The sequence below is a fragment of the Xenopus laevis genome, chromosome 2L (genome assembly GCF_017654675.1).
Source record: "Xenopus laevis strain J_2021 chromosome 2L, Xenopus_laevis_v10.1, whole genome shotgun sequence".
NCBI classification, from domain to species: domain Eukaryota; kingdom Metazoa; phylum Chordata; class Amphibia; order Anura; family Pipidae; genus Xenopus; species Xenopus laevis.
In genome coordinates this window covers 98,310,073-98,329,484 of record NC_054373.1, presented here as the reverse complement: position 1 = coordinate 98,329,484, position 19,412 = coordinate 98,310,073, and the positions used below count along the sequence as shown (strand labels likewise).

General features: G+C 37.8%; 1 protein-coding gene across 4 annotated transcripts in view; it reads right to left on the bottom strand.

Annotated features, from left to right (window-relative positions):
• The window catches only part of dtx2.L (deltex 2, E3 ubiquitin ligase L homeolog), a 46,577-nt gene extending 27,228 nt beyond the window's left edge, over positions 1 to 19,349 (bottom strand). For 2 of the 4 annotated variants that reach the window (XM_018246864.2, XM_018246866.2), the window contains exons 1-2: positions 19,202 to 19,349; positions 14,240 to 14,649 (exon numbers count right to left, since the gene is read on the bottom strand). In XM_018246864.2, the coding sequence (XP_018102353.1) occupies positions 14,240 to 14,537 (298 nt within the window). In that variant the 5' untranslated portion in view covers positions 14,538 to 14,649; positions 19,202 to 19,349. Of the gene's footprint in view, positions 1 to 14,239; positions 14,650 to 19,137 lie in introns of all 4 variants that reach the window. The other 2 variants (XM_018246865.2, XM_018246867.2) reach the window with 2 other exon arrangements.
• Positions 19,350 to 19,412: the final 63 nt, after the last annotated feature.

Below are 19,412 nucleotides of genomic sequence, written 5' to 3'. Positions count from 1 at the left end.
TATAAGTAGTTAGCCAAAAATGTAATCTATAAAGGCTGGAGTTAGCGGATGTCTCGCATAACATAACAGAACACTACTTCCTGCTTTTCAGCTCTCTAACCCTGAGTTAGTTAGTGACGGGCCCACATGGGACAAAACTGTTCAGTGAGTTTGCAATTGAAACTTAGCATGCAGCTCAGATTCAAAAGCAAACAGTTATGACCATGTCCCTCCCCTCAAGACACTGATTGGTTACTGCTTTGAAACCAAGAGAGCTGCAAAGCAGGAAGTAGTGTTCTGGTTATTATGTTAGACATTCAGTCACTCCAGCATTTATACATTATATTTTGGCTAACTATATTGAAAACATTTTCTATTTTGCACAGGCTGTTTACCCAATTTTTATTTTAACACCAAACAATTTTTTCAATACATTGTCTAGGCAAATGGAACACATACCAATATATTTGACCTGTCAATCAAAATCTGACTCCTGCATGAAGCGTGATTGCCAAGGGGGGGGGGGAATATTGAAGAGTAACTTCTTTAATTTAGAATTTGTAATTTAAGTACAGAATATATAATTTATTATATTTAGAAAGTTCCTTATTTTCATGAACTTCCAGTTTAGCAGGATATGGCACTCTTGTGCTGTGTGTGTAGCTGCCTGAAAGGGAACTCAAAAAAGATATATATTTTTTTGCCTAATAAAAGAAATCATAATTATTAGCAACTTTGCAATATACATTCATTACAAATGTTCTATGGGTTTTAAGTTATTTGTATATGTATTGCTATTAAAAGCAGTGCTTTTCCCTTTCTATTCTCTGCCCTGATTCTTGATAGATTGGAACACAAGGCAGCCGATGAACAGACCTGTCTTTGCTGGGGAACCAAGACTTTTGTAACATTGTTTAAAAAGTAACAACCAGGAGTCAAGCAATTGATGCTTTCAATAGAATTGTTTTTAACAATAACTTTAAAAGCACTCAAAATATTTTAAAATATGTACAGTAGAACCCCCATTTTATGTTTTTCAGGGGACCAGAAATCAGGTAAATGTATTATGCATAATATATAGGTGGGGCTACAAAACAACAAAGTAAAATGAGGGAAAACTTAAAATTAGGGGATGTCAAATTGAGGTTTCACTGTATATTGGAAAGTTGGTTAGAATTATGTTTTTTTTTTTACTGGGCAAATTTTTGAGTTTGGGGTTGACTTGCCCTTTAAAAAAAAATAGCACAGAGACACAATCAGACATTATCACACATATAGTCACAAAGTTATTTCAGATGTTCAGATGAGTCAAATGACTGCAACCCAATATGTAAAATAAAAACCACTCTGCACACTGCAAAAAAAGGCAGCTTATATAACAAGGCTGTATATGGTGGTTTATTTTGCTTGTATGGAAGCCTTAGATCTTTCATCCAGACTAAGGAACCTACGCATAAACATGCATTTAATTATGTTTGTATGATGATACTAACTCAAACAAGTCCACACCCTGTAACTATGAAGTAACAATATATATTTCTCTGCCTTCAATTTTGCTCCCTCAAATTCCTTTTATGTGAATCAACAAAGCACAGAGGTTCAGGATCTCATCTCCTGGGTCAGGATATAAACATCCCTCCAAAATCATCCATCCTGTCCCAGTTCAGGAATCACACACCCAAACTATTAGACTGATAATAAAGGATCCACCATTAACTGCACAGTAACCAGGATAATGCCATTTCCTTTTTCAGCTGAAATTACTTACCACAATGTGCTTTATTTAGAAAGTTCAGCAGTTTAAGCATGTTCCTTTTTTCCAGCACACTCTAAAATTCTATAGTACAATTGAAGCAAGTTATTCAAGGCACGTAGCCTACTGGGACATTCATGGTGTAACCAAGTTGTTTATTCCTCTAACCCTGCCATTGTCTGTCAGTATTATAATCACATATCTTCATTCCTACTCCCTTCTACATACTGCAGCTCTTGGTACATATATGTATACGTACAGTATATATATGTCTTCTCTTGTCATTCCCACTTACAACTCGGCTCTCCTGATCCTATACCTTTTTCTTTACTTAAAGGGGATCTATCGCGAAAATTAATATTTAATATAAGTTTTATCACACTGAAATAAGACACTTTCTAAATAAAACCAATTAAAACTTCTATACGTAAAGAAAATCAAGTTCCTCTTCAGTATCTCACTCCCCAGGATCCTCCGTGCTGAACTGGCTAACAGTTCTAACATAATTGTATGTATTTATAACTTTATTTGTAAAGTGCTTTTAAGGAGCTGCAGCACCGTACAATGCATAAAAGTACAATATATAAATATTCACAGCACACAAAGCTTATAGAAGAGACACCGTAGAAAGGAGGCCTGCCTCGTAAAGCTTACAATCTAAGGCATTGCAGAAATGTATTATTTGGGGGATTCTAATTGTTTCAAAGGGGCTGTTCACCTTTATGCCATCTTTTGGCATGTTACAGAATGGTCAATTTTAAGTCACTTGGTCTGTACTATTTAATTTTTTTTTTTTTTTTTTATTTAGTTGCCTTTCCAGCTTTCAAATATGGGATTGCTACAAATTTATTGTTATTGCTACTTTTTATTACTTACAATTCTATTCAGGTCCTCTCCTATTAATATTCCAGTCTCTTATTCAAATCAGTGCAGGGTTGCTAGGGTATTTCAGCCCCTAGCAACCAGATTGCTGAAATCGCAAACTGGAAAGCTGCTAAATAAAAAGCTAAATAATTCAAAAACCGCAAATAAAAAATGAAAATCAATTGCAAATGGTCTCAGAATATCACTCTCTACATCATACTAAAAGTTAACTCATAGGTAAACAACCCCCTTTAACTGGTCCTGGTCAGAAGTGAATACTGCCCTATGTGCAGTTAAGCAGATTTCTTTAGTTTCTAACGTATATAAGAATCACAGAAGTACTGACTGAAGTTCAGCAGTATCAATTTTATGAATAATGCACAAAGTCTGCTGCACTGCAACTAATCAACATTTAAAGCATGCTGGGAGTTGTAGTCCAAGAATGTAGTTATAACCACAAAAAAAATTAAAAAGCTGTATAATAAATCCCTTTTCAAATTAAACATGAAACCTAAATAACCATTACGGTTATTAACTTCTGCTATCAGTCATATTGTACTATTGCATCTTTCCCAAGTGGGCTTGCTTTTGCAATTTACTTTAAAAACATTAGTACTTCTAATAATGAAGGCTTAACCTCATTTCAGAGTTAATTATTATAATTATTGTTACTCACTATTATTATTCACTATTGCACTGGGTATAGGTTAAAATGATGACAATTTATTTTTATAAAAATGGCCACTAAATATTCTCTATTCAGTCTACTCTAGCCAATAAAATGCTAAGACATTATGTTCACATAATTTTCAGTGTTTGTGAATCAACCTCAAGTTCCCTTACTATAGTAGATTTTTTTGTGTATGTGCAGTTTTCTAAGCATCACATTTCTTCATTTTCCTTTGCTCCTCTCCTTGCCCTTCTCTCTCATGTAGGATCACACCTGTAACTCTACTCATGCTCATTCACTGAACCATTTAAAGCAATGAATTGCAGAAATGTTTGAACACAGAACCCACAATAAAAGATCACTCCTTTTATTCAGCCACAGGAGCTCAACCAACTATGTAAGATTGTTGCAGTGTTCTGTAAACTGACACAAGAAAGGAGAAGTCTGTACGTAGTTAGTAGGAACTGGTTCAGAGAACATCCATTGTGTGACCACAACTTCCTATAAACGAACCAGCCATCATATTAAAAAAGCTTTACTTTTACATAGGTAAGCCTAGTATGTAATATTATTTACTATAGGAGCAGTGTGGTGGGAAAAAATATCGAGGTCCAGATTGGCTCATTGATGCGGTCTGTATCCCCTAGGGCAAAAACAATCGGATTAGCTGGATAGCACTAATCTTAAAGAGGGTCTATCACGGGAATGATCTGCTCCTTTGGAGCTTTAGGGCTCCTACACACGGGCGGGTTTTCCTGCAATCCCTGCGTTGCGCTTTCTTCCATTCAGCAGGGGAGCGCAGGGGTAGACGCACTCAATTATTGTGAAGCAACATGCTGCGTCCAGTTGTGATTGGCTATTGGTAGACCCTATGTGGACTGACAGCCTACAGGAGGTTCTGTTTGGCAGTGCACCTGGTTTTTATGCAACCAAAACTTGCCTCCAAGCCTGGAATTCAAAAATAAACACCTGCTTTGAGGCCATTGAGAGCAACATCCAAGGGGTTGGGGAACAACATGTTGCTCATGAGCTACTTAGTTGAGGATCGCTGCTCTAGGGACTGAACTATTGGATAAGCCAGATTCAGCCACCATTAGGCTAGCCAAATTTATACATTATGACCATCTTTAATCGACCCTGAAACTGAAAACTGTTGCAAAAAGGATAGATGCCAGATTTAACCCTTCCAGTGCCAGAAGAACTGATCTTGACACAATACAATTTCCAAATGTAATGAATGCATTCTATCCTGTCTTTAGCCATTTGGAAAAGGGTATGTTTAGGATGAATTGAGATATAAGAACTACCATTATCTATCTATTAAAAATAACATGGTCAGCTAGATTTAGGGCAGGACGATAGCTTCATTATTTACATTCCTTATAAAGAGGCAACATTTTTCAGTATTCTGCACGAAACTGAAAAAAGAAAATCCTCGCATGACACATAAACCCTAATTACCAGGTTCAAATAAGTGAAAGCATACTAAAATAGCACATTTTGGAGAAACCAATATTAGAAGCAGCTGTTTTCAAGGATACTAAAAAGAAAAAATGCAACATTTTTTATTCTTATGAAGATCTCTTAAAGGAACAGTAACACCAAAAAATGAAATTGTTTAAAACTAATGAAAATATAATGTACTGTTGCCCAGCCCTCTTAAAACTGGTGTGTTTGCTTCAGAAACTCTACAATATTTTATATAAACAAGCTTCTGTGTAGCAATCGGAGCAGCCATTCAAAGCTGAAAAAGGAGAAAATGCACAGGATACACAGCGGATAACAATAGTATATAATGGGATTCTACATAGCTTATCTGTTACATACTATGGCTGCCCCCATGGCTATACAGCAGCTTGTTTATATTAACTATAGTAGTGTGTCTGAAGCAAACACACCAGTGCAGGGTAACGCTACATTTATTTATATTACTTAAAAACACTTTCATTTTCTGATGTTATTGTTCCTTTAAAAAAAAAAAACACTATGCTCAATGATCTCTGTTTAAGTGGATGAAAACACAACATTGTTATATATGCAACTGCCATTACAAATATTTAATGGTTTTTTACTAAAAGCAGTCTGTTCCTTTCTATTTCTGCACTCGTGGTTCAGACTAGTAAACAATATAGCAGAAGCAGAATAACAGGCCTGCATTGACAGGAGATGACCTAACTTCTTGCTATATTGATTCAACAGTTATGGTGGCCATAGATGTAACAACTGCAATCTTTGCTGCGACCACTGGTCCCAGGAAAGATCATTTGTAATAAACTGTATCTAATGATTCAGCACTTGCCGATATTAGAGTGCCTTTAAAGGTGCCTGATCAAAATTTTTTAGGCCAGCCAGACGGCCCAACCGATATCTTAGTCTTCTGCCGAAATCAGTTGGCTCCTCTCCTGCCATACATGCACAGAATATTGTGTACCAAAATTATTGGTTTGTCATGGCCATCTTTAGAATCAAGAGTGCAGAGAGCGATATCGACACATACTAATGTTTTAATTGCAGCTCCATTTACAAATGACTTTAAAAACAAAAAAAGATTCAATTAATGCATATTAGAATGTTGTTTAGAATTATATTGGTTTTCATTCAGCTTAAATTTATAAGTGGAGTTTCATTCCTTTTCAATTAGTGTCAGCACTAAACAAAGAGCTTTGGTTGAGAGAAGTTTGTTGGGATTAAAAGAAACTGCTGTGAGACTTCTCCTAAGCAACAAGGCTATTCCTTAGTGAGCACCTCACTGTACAAAGTCTGCAAAAAGTGTTGTACTACACATGGACAGTGAGAAAATTAAAAAAAAATAAGTAATGTAGTTTTAAAGCACATATGGATTTATTGTCAGCACGATGTTAAATTGACAATAAACATTATACCGCCATGAGTAAATAGTACATGTAACCTAACAAATACTTCCTTCCCCCCTAAGAAAAAGCAGTCACGAGCAATGCCTTAGTCAATACAGTGTTAAATTCCAAGAAATGTTTATAGGTCACATCAAACAAAGCAGGTCACTCACACCCATTTCTCCTCTGTTTTCATTCCTGCAGATGCTTTACCACTGTCTGGCTAATTATACCATGCAGGGGAAGTACATACATGCTTTTCTTAATCACAGAAACGGTTAATGAAGAGGTAGGTTATGTGACAGGTTATACGAATGAAACTGCCCCAGGACACTAGCCTAATGTACCAGCAAAAGATATTATCAAGGTGTATAGATATCATATAACAAGGAGTATACAGATGTAAACATTTTTTCAACTTCGTTTTTTTTCTTTCAGTAGCAAAATATTTTACACGAGAGGTCCAATAAAAGAGGTTTCTTTTAGTAATATAGCTAGAAACGAATGTCCTAGAGCAGTGATCCCCAACAGTAGCTCGTGAGCAACATGTTGCTCTCCAACCCTATGGATGTTGCTCTCAGTGTCCTCAAAGCAGGTGCTTATTTTTGAATTCCAGGCTTGGAAGCAAGTTTCAACTGCATTAAAACTAAGTATAGTGCCAAGTAGAGCCTCTTGTCGGCTGCCAGTCAACATAGGGACTACCAAATAACCAATCACAACCCTTATTTGGCATCCACAGGAAAATTTCTCATGCTTGTGTTGCTCCCCAACTCTTTTTACATTTGAATGTGGCTCAAGGGTAAAAAAGGTTGGGGACCCCTGTCCTAGAGGGACACTTTCATTAGTTTCATGTGTAATTTGCAAGTGTAACTAGCAACTGAATTCATTGTTTTTTTGTTTGTTTTTTTACATGGTATTTGTGTGACAAGCACATGGCTTGCTCAGAATACTGGTTAGAAAAAAAATAAACACATTAATGGCAAGGTCAGGGTGGAATTCTTTTCACCTCATGCCGCATTGTGGTTTTTGTTCATGTGGTAAACACTCCATTCTCTGCTTGCAGCCGTTTCTAGGGATCCATCAAATCAATGCTTTAGTTCAGGATTTAGACAAATCCCTGTAGATTTTGTAAGATTTGTATTCAGATGAATCCTTAAGGGCCCTTGCACACAGCATTTTAATGTGTTTGAGGTGGATATATTTTTGTGCACTATGCAGCACAGCAGGAGTGTAAAGGTCAGAATTAGTTTGGTAATGAGACACATTTTTGTGGAGGATTTAATAGTGTGTTCCCCCCAGGCCAATTGCACAGCAAGTTGGGTTGCAATCCTTTCTGGTGTAACCTTATTGGCGTGTGGGGGAAGGGATTGGGCAGTGAATGGGAGGATCAGGGAGCTGTAATGGTGGAGCAGGGATGGAGGCTTGTTGAGGTCACAGAACAGTTTAGTGATGGGTTGACGGTATGTGCATTAATGTTTAATGGCAAGTACATTGCCAGAAATGTAATGGATAGACTGGTGAAATTACAGCTGGCTCAATTTTTTTCTCCACCCACCTACTTTTCTCATCCTTCCCACATGTAAAAACACCTGGCCAAATCTAAGAACAACTGATTTCAGACAAAATACCAATTCTGGACACATTAGAGGAGTACAGTATCCATGGACATTACACTTCTTTTTCTTTCAATTGTTTTTATTTGAATTTTAACATATCGAAAGAGATAAGTAGTTATAACATTTATGTAATAGCATGAAATATTTAAATAGAGAAAATAAATGGGGAGAAAGAGAGGACAGAAATAAAATCGGTCCCGTCTCGATCTGACTGGGGGATTGATTAAAGGAAAAGAAACAGTTCAAATCAATAGTACTTATTGACAGCATATTATGTTTAATAAACATTGGTGAGGAGTATTGCATGCTCTAGGGTGGTTTCTGCAAGGTCCCTTAAATGCCATACTCTAGAGTAATGCAATGGGTTTACAGTTGAAGAAATTGTCTGAAATATGATTATTAAGTATTAATTATTCCAGACAATTCTTCTTCTTTTAATATGGTGTACTTAAAGCAACAGTAACACCAAAAACAGAGTTTTAAAGTAATGAAAACATAATGTACAGTTGCTCTAGAAAACTGATCTGTTTGCTTCAGAAACACTACTATAGTTCATATAAACAAGCTGCTGAGTAGCAATGGCAGAAATTGAAAAAAGTCTTTATGGCAGAGGATAAATAATAACAGATAACACCATTATGTTCTACAGAGCTTATCTGCTATCTGCTGTGTAACTTGAGCCTTTTCTCCTTTGAATGGCTGCCCCCATTACTATACAGCAGCTTATTTATATAAACAATAGTAGTGTTTCTGAAGCAAACACAGCTGTTTTACCAGTGCAGGGCAACACTGCATTATATTTGAATTTGAAATGTAATTTTTTTATGTAACTGGTCCTTTAATGCAATGCACTAAACCACAAATGTAATAAAAGGCACTAAGTTTGCCCAGGAGCATTAACTCATAGCAACCAATAAAGTTTGCTGTTAAACAGATGACCAGTAAATCCTACCTGCTGATTGGTTGCCATGAGTTACTGCTCCTGGGCAAACTTAGGCATTACATTACATAATCCCCTAAAGGCATAACAGGGGACTGTTTATAGGAGAGACTGGGCAAAGTCTGAGAAAGAGAAATACACACCACCGTTTCACTGTAACCAATAAAAAAAATGGACACACAAATAGGAAATATTTCAATGGCCCTCGTCACTCCATAAAAGCTTTTAAGTATATTGGAGTATTTTAAAACATATAATAAATGAAAAGTGTGGGAATACAAACTAATGGGAACTTTTAATTCTTTGGAGAAGGGACTAAACCTGGGCCTTGGATGTATGGCTAATTATGTAAACTAAGAAAGGCCTGCACCAGGTCAGAAATAATAACATTTGTGGATCTGGACTAAGAGATCATATGGAATGCCTTTATTCCACATTCCACTAATTCAGCACTAATTTATATTCTTTGACCCACATTATCTTGTTCCTTATCTGCTTGTCTCTTGCAGATCCCCTCATAAATGACTTTAACACCTCACACATAGATTGATATTCCTTTTTGTTGGTCATTTGACCTTTGAGCTGAAAGTTGTATATATGAACACTACAGCTTCATTGTGATCAGCTTGGAAAAGGAACTAAAATGTTCTGAAAGCTTGCTATGATTATATTAGTTAGCTAATAAAAGGTATCGCCTTTATACCACTTTGTTATTTTTTATTTCAAAAAGGTTGCCCTGTAACATTTTTACTGGCTAACAGTACTGGTACAAACACCTGCTAATTCTGACTAAAATAAACATCAGGTCTTGTTGATGGAGGACTTCTAGTGAGACTGGGAAAGCCCAGATTTTCCTCTGTAGTAAAAATGTTGAGTTTATCTTTTGACACACTGTGAGCTCTTGTGGAAAGCAAGAATCAATGAAAATAAAGAGCTAAATTAACTTTACCCTGACTCCATGGGTAGTAGTAAACAACCTAACCATACACCTTTGGGGCCTCATCTTAAGGTGGCCATACACGATAAGATCCGCTTGTTTGGCTAGTTTGCCAAACGAATGGATCTTGTATGTATGTATATTTTTGTTTGTACCCCGTAGGGCTTACATTCTAAATGGGAGGGTAACATACAGACAAAATTTGAAGGGGTATTAAAGTGCTATAGGTTACAGTGTATGACAATGTCATATAAGGGCAGTTCCCAGTTCAAGTGTTATCCAGGATCTTAACCTGATATGGCCAGCAAAGGCAGGGTGATATCTGGTTAATCTAATCATTCGGCCCTAGGGCCAAACGATCGAATTATAATGAAGAAAATGGGCACCGATGCGTCGCAGGACCACATCAAGTAGCCAATGAGGTCCTCGATAGCAGGAAAAATTAAACCTGCCCGATCGATATTAGGTATATTTTTGCCTGATATTGATCGAGGAGACCCTTCGGAATGCCCCCTACAACAGCAGGCTGACGAATTGGTCTAAAAGAATGATATCAGCAGCTTTAATCTGCGCGTGTATAGCCACCTTTAGAGTAATGTTACCTGCTATCCACTAAAAACCGTAAAAATTGCCAAAGTCCAAAATAAAAATATGGCATTTCATGTGATACAACAGAGCCGCCATCAGGGGGGCACAGCGGGTACACCTGTGCCAGCCCTGGGCAGGGACGTAGAAGTTCCGAAGCTGCGAACGGAGCAGAAGCTGATCCCTGAAGCCTCGAAAAGATCCAAAGCCACGAAAGGAGCCTAAAGTAAGTTCCAATGAACACCAATGTGCTTTATTTTTTTTTTTAAACCCCTGGCCCCCAATGTATTCTTTTAACACTATATAGGCCCGTGGCTACCAATGTTTTTTTTTATATATTCTATGGGGCCCGTGGCCACCAATGTTTCCTTTTAACTTGTAAGGGGGGCCATGACCACCAATGTTTCTATAAAAACTTTTATAGGGGCCCTGGCGTCAATGTTTTTTTTTTAAACTTATAATGGGTTCCTGGCCAGTAATGGTTTTTATAACTTGTGTGGGGTTGGGTTTATCGTTTTTAGCGCTGTCTGCATGGCCTTTTTACTATGGTGTGGGCGGAGACCAGGGGCCCCCTAGGATGTTGTTGTACGTGGCCCCATGATTTCGGATGGGGGCCCTGGATACAACAGATTTGTCACTCTCTCATTACCCTTGGGCACAAAAGGTATACATAAGACTAGCCCCTTCCCATAAGTTTTGCTTCACTGCTGGCTTATGTCACCAATTGAGACAAACAAAGTCACATTATTAAAAGTGTAATGTTTGCTACTGGTCTAATAACCCTTACCAATCAATCAGCAGCTAGCATGATTGGTTTCTTGGAGTTACTAGACTGGGGAAAACTTGTGCCTTTTAAAACATTGTCCTATTAATGCTTATTGCATCCCCGAGCAACATGCAATGGTCATTAACAAAATACTAGTGAATGTGCCAACTTGCTTGAATGGATGCTTGCTGACCACAGCCAACACGAAGGCCCATGAGTTTTGCAACAACAGGTATGGACCGGTTATCCAGAATGCTCAGGACCTGGATTTTTCAGATAACAAATATTTCCTTGATTTAATCCCTCATACAGTAAGTCAACTAGAAAATCATTTACACATTAACTAAACCCAAAAGGATTGTTTTGCTTCCAATAAGGATTAATTATAACTGAGTTTGGATCAAGTACAAGGTACTATTTTATTATTATGGCGAAAAGGGAAATCATTTTTAAAAATTTGGATTATTTAGATAAAATTGAGTTTGTGGGAGACAGCCTTCCCGTAATGGGAGCTTTCTGGATAAGGTGTTTCCAGATAACAGATCCCATACCTGTAGTATTTCAATACTGAACAAGATGTGCTCGTCTTAACTGCTCCATCAGGAAGCAAAATATTATTTATGCATTAGGAGACTTTTCTTTTCCACCAAAAACACAAAATGTGTTTTGTCCTTGAGCACAAGAGTCAGAAAGTCAAGGTTCTGCACAGAATTTAGACACAGCGATCTTCAGAGCACATTCAAAATATGATCCATACACATTCTTTATGTAAGCATAAAGACAGAATTTTAATAAACAGATGCTGGACTTCATCACATCTGTTCTACAAGTCGAATTACAAATAAAAATGATTTGGAGTTGCCTCCCATTCTGTAATCTGAAATAAATTAATTGTGGGAAAGGCTGACTTCATAGTTTGTAAAATGACACCCAGGCTGTGTTCTTACATGTCAGCTATGCTGCCACTTTCTCAATCTATTTGATCTTTACGCAATCAACAGTAAAGCTCTACAACAGGAAACAATGTGTAACACAATTCAGAATGTGATTTATAAATCAAAAGATTTTACAAGTCACAGAGCAGGCCTAGCTTTCTGGGAAAGTAGAACATACATTTTAATATGCTATACAAAAGACCTAGAAAGTAATCACATATATATATCTGGAAATACAGGTATGGGATCCTTTATCCGGAAACCCATTATCCAGAAAGCTCAGAATTACACGAAGGCCACCTTCCATAGACTCAATTTTAATCAAATAATTCACATTTTTAAAAAATTATTTCCTTTTTCACTGTAAAAAAACAATACCTTTTACTTGATCCCAAATAAGCCATAATTTATCCATATTGGAAGCAACACTATCCTACTGGTTTAAAAAAAAATCATTTTTAAACATTTGGATTATTTGGATAAAACAAAGTCTATAGAAGAAGGTCTTTCTGTTATTTGTCCCATACCTGTACTTTGTTATTTGTCCCATACCTGTACTGTAATTTTCACCCCTTTGTGTAGGATCAAATAATATGGTCATAACTATCATGGTTGAAGAGGTTAATATCTACATCCTACAGAGCCTGCAGTGGATTTGCAACTTACACTGGCTTGGATCAGTTCCAAAAGACATGTTATTTGATATGACATTGTACTCAAAGGGTACCTGATAAATAAAGCTAAAAAGGATTTGGTCAACTGCAGGCCTGGGATTTATGCATTGGACAACTCTAGGCAAGGGCAACTCTTCGCCATCCCACCCCCTTCATATGAGCAGGGACGTATTTATATTAAGGTACCTATAAATTATTTTTTTAAAATTCCAAAAAAAAAAAAAAAGAAGTTGCCCTGCCTCTTCCACGGACTTCCATTGGAAATCCGGTAAAAGAGCTGGGGGGTGCTTTGAGGGGTAGGGGGCAGGGCTGATTTGCAGAAGTGACAGTTGCTGCTGACAGGTCCGATGCTGCCTAGGGCAAGTTATATCTCACCAGAGCAAATCTCTTGCATGTCTCAAGTGCTTCCAAACCCATTGCGATATGGATGGTCAGCTTGCTATCCCTAAAATTCTGCCACCCTAGGCCCAGGCTTTGTGGTCTTTCCACAAATCCGGGCCTGGTCAGCTGCAATGCAAATGCGTTTCCTATTACTATTGTAATTGTTTATATTGTTCCTTTGGTGAAAACAATGCATTCATGTTAATGTGTGTGTATGAGGTTCAACAACAGCATTAAAGATTTATGGAACCCGGTCACATTTTCCCCCTATGTACAATGAAAAAGCAGGGAAAAACTAACAACTGCTACTGTCTCCTTCAATTCATTATATTGGAAAATATTTGACAGGTCTTGTATTGATGCTTTTCAGCCCGAAAAATATTTTTGGGCTAAAAATCACAAGCACTAACAATGGCGCACATTTACATTTTAGGTGAAAGCGAGGCAGCAGTTTTCAGCCCCTCTCTACTAGCTGGGAATTCAGCCCTTGTACCATAGCCCTAGGTCAGACAAGTAAGATCTCCTTAATCAGAGGGACCTTACCCCTACATACTTCAGATGTCTAAAGTTGGCATACCAATATCTGAACTTTCAATTTAATTTCAAAAAGTAAATCAAGATCAAGGATACTGTCCAAACAATTTTGCAATCATACCAAAATATATACACTGCATGGTCATGGAAGCTGTCATGATAGTACTCTGTTAAACATAGAAATCCATGAAAAAGGAGGATGAAATGTGCACTAATGTGGAATACGGGTACACTTTTCAGATGAGATTAAAAATTCTGTACCGTTTCTGAAATAATCAAGTTTATCTTCACTATTCCTCTCTCAGCATCTGTTTCTCTTCATTCTTTCTTCATTCAGTAGTTGGGTTGTCAGATATTCATTGTCAGTTAGATCCACTATATCTTATAGGGGGGGGCTTCCTTTCCTAGCAAATAACGGATTCCAGTACAAACAAAATCTAAAAAAAATAACTTGGCACAAATCCTGCATGTAGAGACATGATGTCTGTTGATTTTGCAGAGAGAGGAATAGTGAAGATAAACCTGATTACTTCAGAAATGGTACAGAATTTTTAATTGGTTGTATTTGGAAAGGTTCTTATTTCATTGCTGAAGCTTATATTAAATTTGCATTTTCGCGATAGTTTCCCCTTAAAACAAAGCATATTTGTTTGCTATGACATGCTTTCACATGTATAGCATATACATTAATATAATATAATATACATTTCAGATATTCTTCTGGAAAAAAAATCTTTTCAATTAACCTCTTACCTGTGTCTTGCCTAAACTGTGAAAGGGTTGGAATATCAATAATGTATGCTGCCAGTTTAGGATCAGCTTTTCCAAGAGATATACTGTTGCTGTTTCCATAGGCTCTAAAACCTTTTTGCTGTGAATAGGACAGCATATATTGTTCTATATAGTTGCTCACTGCACTGTTGTATGGCCTCCATTTGTTATGCTCATCTTGCCATTCCCAAACAGCAACAGAGGCATTCCACTGATTAGACACTGTAGGAAGTCCTGAGAAACTAGGAGCCCCGCCACCTGGTGGAGGAGCAGCTGCCATCTGAAAGGAATGAGTGTATTAGCCAAAAATTGTTTAAAAAATAAGCAGTCCTTGGTGTTCAGAAATACTTCCTTTGGATTGCAACTCGTTTTTCATTTACCATCGTACAAACCTAAAAAAAGACAGCAAAACAAAGGGTCATATTTGACTTGTCCAGTTATGGATCAGTAGCACAAAAATAGGATGAATTATTACAATAAACAACATATTAGTTGCAGCAACTTTTCTACCAATAAAATTCCAGATACAAAACAATATTAAATATGATGCGTGTTGGTTAGATTGAGGCAAATCCCATCATCCTGTCCACTGTAGCAACCTATTTTCCATTATTACAGCAAAACAATGCTACTGGTGGATAAGTCTACATGTTTATTTTATGTACATGTTTATTTTATTACATGTTTATTGGCAGGGTTATTATCATTATTAACATATATTTTTAGAGTGCCAACATATGTTGCAGCACTGAGTTGAAAAAGGATTGGTATTTTGCTGGCCTGACCAATACAATAATCTGCTTGCCAATGTTATTAATAGGCAAATAAGCGGAAACATAGAAACAGCACTCCCCATGTTGTCACTGAAACTTTAAAGGGGTTGCTGTTCACCTTTGAGAAAACTTTTTGATGTAGAGGGTGATCTAAAACAATTTGGAACTGGTTTTGATTTTTTATTATTTGTGGTTTTTGAGTTATTTAGCTTATTATTCAGCAGCTCTCCAGTTTGCAGAAGGCAAATAATGGAACTATATATAAAAAAGAAGACCAATAGAAAAGTTGCTTAGAATCGGCCATTCTATAAACATACTTAAGTTAACTTAAGGATGGCCTTATTTGCATTCCTACGAAGGCTCAGGTGGACTCCTGACCATGAACAGCACCCCCCCCCCGATTTAAGTTTTTTTTTATTTTTTTTATTTCTACCTGCCAAAAAATGCTTAAAAAATGCTTAAAAAATGCTAAAATAGATATAGATCATTGCCATGAACATGTACCCAGACAGTAGTAAATGTTTATTAATTATTTTTCCTGCATCTCATAGAAGTCACAGAAGAAGTCGCAGGCAACCAAATCGGGGAGGCAGTTTGGGGAGATTAGTTGCCTGAAGAAGAAGAGATTTGTTACTGGGCGACTAATCTCCCCCAGTAGCTTTGTGTGCCCCTGCCCTAACTCTGTACATCAAGCCTATCTCTGGAATTATACTGTTTTTAATGACAACTTCCCCCAAGGAAATTCTAGACACAAGAGGTCATTAACCCCAAGAGAAGAAATAACAGGCCTATATATTATTCTAATAAAAACTGAAGCTTACGAACTGCGGAAGTAAATACCAAAAAAGACACTTTGCAGCTGTTGCCTACACAGGGGAAGCTATTTTTTAAATGAAGACAGTATAGTGCAGAAAAACTGAAGACATTATCCTTTGCAGGAAAGAAAGGTTTTAAATCAAAAAGCATCACTCACTTGCTTGCCAAGCTTGTTAACCCTCATCAAAATCTAACACTCCCTGCCAATTCTCCCCAGGCAAACCGTGTTCCATTTTCCTCCCAATAATTTGCAAACTCATTTTCACTTTCAACCAGCTAGATCTCTTCAATAGAAGCAGATTGAAAACAGAAAGTCAAGGGTAAAAATCCCCTTAATGTACATGTTGCATCGTTCAAAATTATGCAGGCAAATTTCCCAAACACTTGGATAAATAACACTTTGTACTGTTTCACAGAAGGCTAGCCAATAAACCATCTTTAATTCCATTTTAAACTAACAAACCAGCTCACAGTATATGATTAACAGGTGCTCAACCTCACACCTCACACATACGCAACAAACAAAGTGTATGAGGGTCCTGTGAAATATTGCGAAATGCAAAAAAATATACAACACAATAACACAATTTAGTGTTTATATCTTATATGTGCATAGCCTTACAAAGAATATTTAAAGGGAACGTAAAACATTCATAATGGTTTAATGGGAGCTGTAAACTTGCAACACCAGGGCTGGATTATGGGCAATGGCTAGGGTTGCCACTTAATTTTCATAATTAATACCGCATACCTCCCAACAAAAAGTTGCTGCACGTAGCGGGGTGGAAAATGTTTTGACCACGCCCATTTTTGTGGTCACACCCCCTAATTACCTTGTTCATTTTACACAATTTGGCAGGTTATGAAACTTTGAACATATTTCTGTTGTTTTTTTCAGTTATTACAGTTTTGCTAATGAAGGTGAATTGCCCTTTAAGCTTTGAGTCTAACATTTCCCAAGGGACCTATTACGATATATTGTTACTTATTTCCTTATCTTGAAATTGTTACAAAAGTATCTTATAAGCAGCAGTGGTTGTTCTGGGCTCTCTGCTAAAAGCCAATTAAGTTAGAAACTTTGTTTCTTTTTCTGGCTTTCTCTGGCAGTTCAGTGCAAAGAAAACCGGGACTTTCCAGTACAAATGAGGGACTGCAGGTTGGCCTGTCTAAAAGAGGGACTGTCCCTCTAAAAACGGGACAGTTGGGAGGTATGATACCGGCCTTCGGGTCGGAGGCAGGCAGGCAGACATTTGGAGGTGGGGCTATGATGTATCTGGGCTGGAAAATAAGGAAAATGTGCATGGGACCAGAAAATGGGTGGACCAGGTGGAGAAATAGGGGGGACAGAGGCGGGCTTGCAGTTATAAGGGGTGATCGGCAGTGGAGAGGGGAAGGAAAGGCTTTACAGGGCATTCTAAATTAACTGGCACTTACATTGCTGATACAGGCGCTGGCCCTACCTTGTGATTTACCAGCTAGGCCGGTCAAATACCAGCCAGATGGCAACTCAGGCAATGACACACAGGCAATACAATCATATTCCCACTCCATGAGTGGATAAGAAAATACTTTGAATCGCCCCCCCCCCAAAAAAAATGTTCTAAAGGTGCATTTGCAGGTCAGACAATTATCTCTCAAAAATCCACCAGTGCTTAAGTGATAACTGCCTGACCCACAAGCGCATCTGTGGGTATAAATCAGAGCCATTTAGAGCATTGTGGTCGATGCCTGCATTGAAGTGGTTGGGCCCAACAATTGGATCATAATCATAGAACGGGATGGCCCCACACACGGGCCAATAAAACGTGAAATTAATACTGTGTTCCATTACCATAAAGTAACACTGCTTGTCAAATTTTTCCAAGCTTTCCAAAGTATTCCCTTAAAGGGGTGGTTCGCCTTTAGGTTTTAGCATGTTATAGAATGGCTAATTCTAAGCAACTTTTCAATTGGTCTTCCTTTTTTCTTTTATACTTTTTGAATTATCTGCCTTTTTTGGCTCTTTCCATCTGGCTACAAATCTACTGTTATTGCTACGTTTTAGTAAAAAATCTTTTCGTTCAGTTCCTCTCTTGTTCATAATCCAGTCTCTTATTCAAATCAATGCATGTAACTTGAACCCTGCTGAAATTGGAAACTGGAGAACTGCTGAATAAAAAGCAAAATAACACAAAAACCACAAATGATAAAAAATGAAAATCAACTGCCAATTTAAGAGCTTTCTGGATAATGGGTTTGTAGACTGATTCCATGACAGTACCACCCCAAAATAACATGGGGCTTTAAGAGTGAGAAATCATTTTAGGCATTTTAACCACTTGTGTGCCATCATCACAGCTTCTTAGATGATTCCGTTTCCTCTTGACCGGTGCCATGCTACATGTTGTCTTGTCAACACAAGATCCAGCAAGATCAAAAAGCATCTGTGGTGAGAGGTTTAAACTTTTCATTTTTTCTTTTATATAAAATGTTGACTGTGTACATTTGCACATAATTCTAATGTTATTTATTTATTTTTGAACAGCCCATAAGGGTTAGGCTGAAAAATGTATTCTATTGCAAATTTGACTAAATGGGGCAGACGTTGTCTTCATTTTACTAGCTAGTCTCTTGCAGACAAACATCATGCTGGGAAAGTCTCTACCATAAACACAGACATCAGAATTCACTGAAATGACTCATGCTACTGAATGCTGAAGAAAAGAACTTGTTCTACCGATAATCTCTTTCAAAGCAGCAATTAAACAATCCATATCAATGCCACATCATTAATGAGTATCATCTAACCCAGAGTTATTTATATTGCTCAATATAAAGCACACCTTCAATTTTGCTAGACACATTTGTCTATGTCATATGTCTCACCCACACCCTTTAGTTAAATTGCTACCGACAGCACTTTGAATTGTGAGTGGTCAGTTGTAGTTCAACAACATTTGAGAGGTTGCACATGAGATATTGTTGATGGCAGCAGCCTTCCTCAGCAGTCAGCACAAAGAGTTTGTTTACAAACAGCTAACATCACATAGTTCCCACAGCAGTCCTGTACATCTCAGCCTGCACTCCCCCAGCAGCCACAGTCCCCATACATAAGATACTGTATCCCAGCAGCCCCGTGCATGACACTGATCCCCCACACTGTACACGTGACACTGATCCCCCACACTGTACATACAAAGCTCACTGTTCCCCTAGCAGTCCTGTTCATATCACAGTTTGCTTTCCCAGCTACTTAGCACAGCACATAAAAGCATCCCCCAACAGAATCCCTTACTCCCACCCAGCCCTTACCTCCGCCATTTCCCCCTCACACCAGACTCCTCTCTTACAGGCCCTTCTTTGTGTATTGCTGTACCTTTCTAGCATCTGAAACCTGAGCCTCCAGAGTTACAACATGCAGGTCGCCTATTCCCTTCTCAGCATGGGCCGCAGCACCTCCGAAGACTGGCTTTGAGGAAGTTGTGATATCACAGCTAGACCCTCCCTTCACTGACATCACATTCTCCGCCCACATCTTGTCACATGACTGTCACCAGCACAACTTCCTCAAGCTGCGGGGAGGTGCG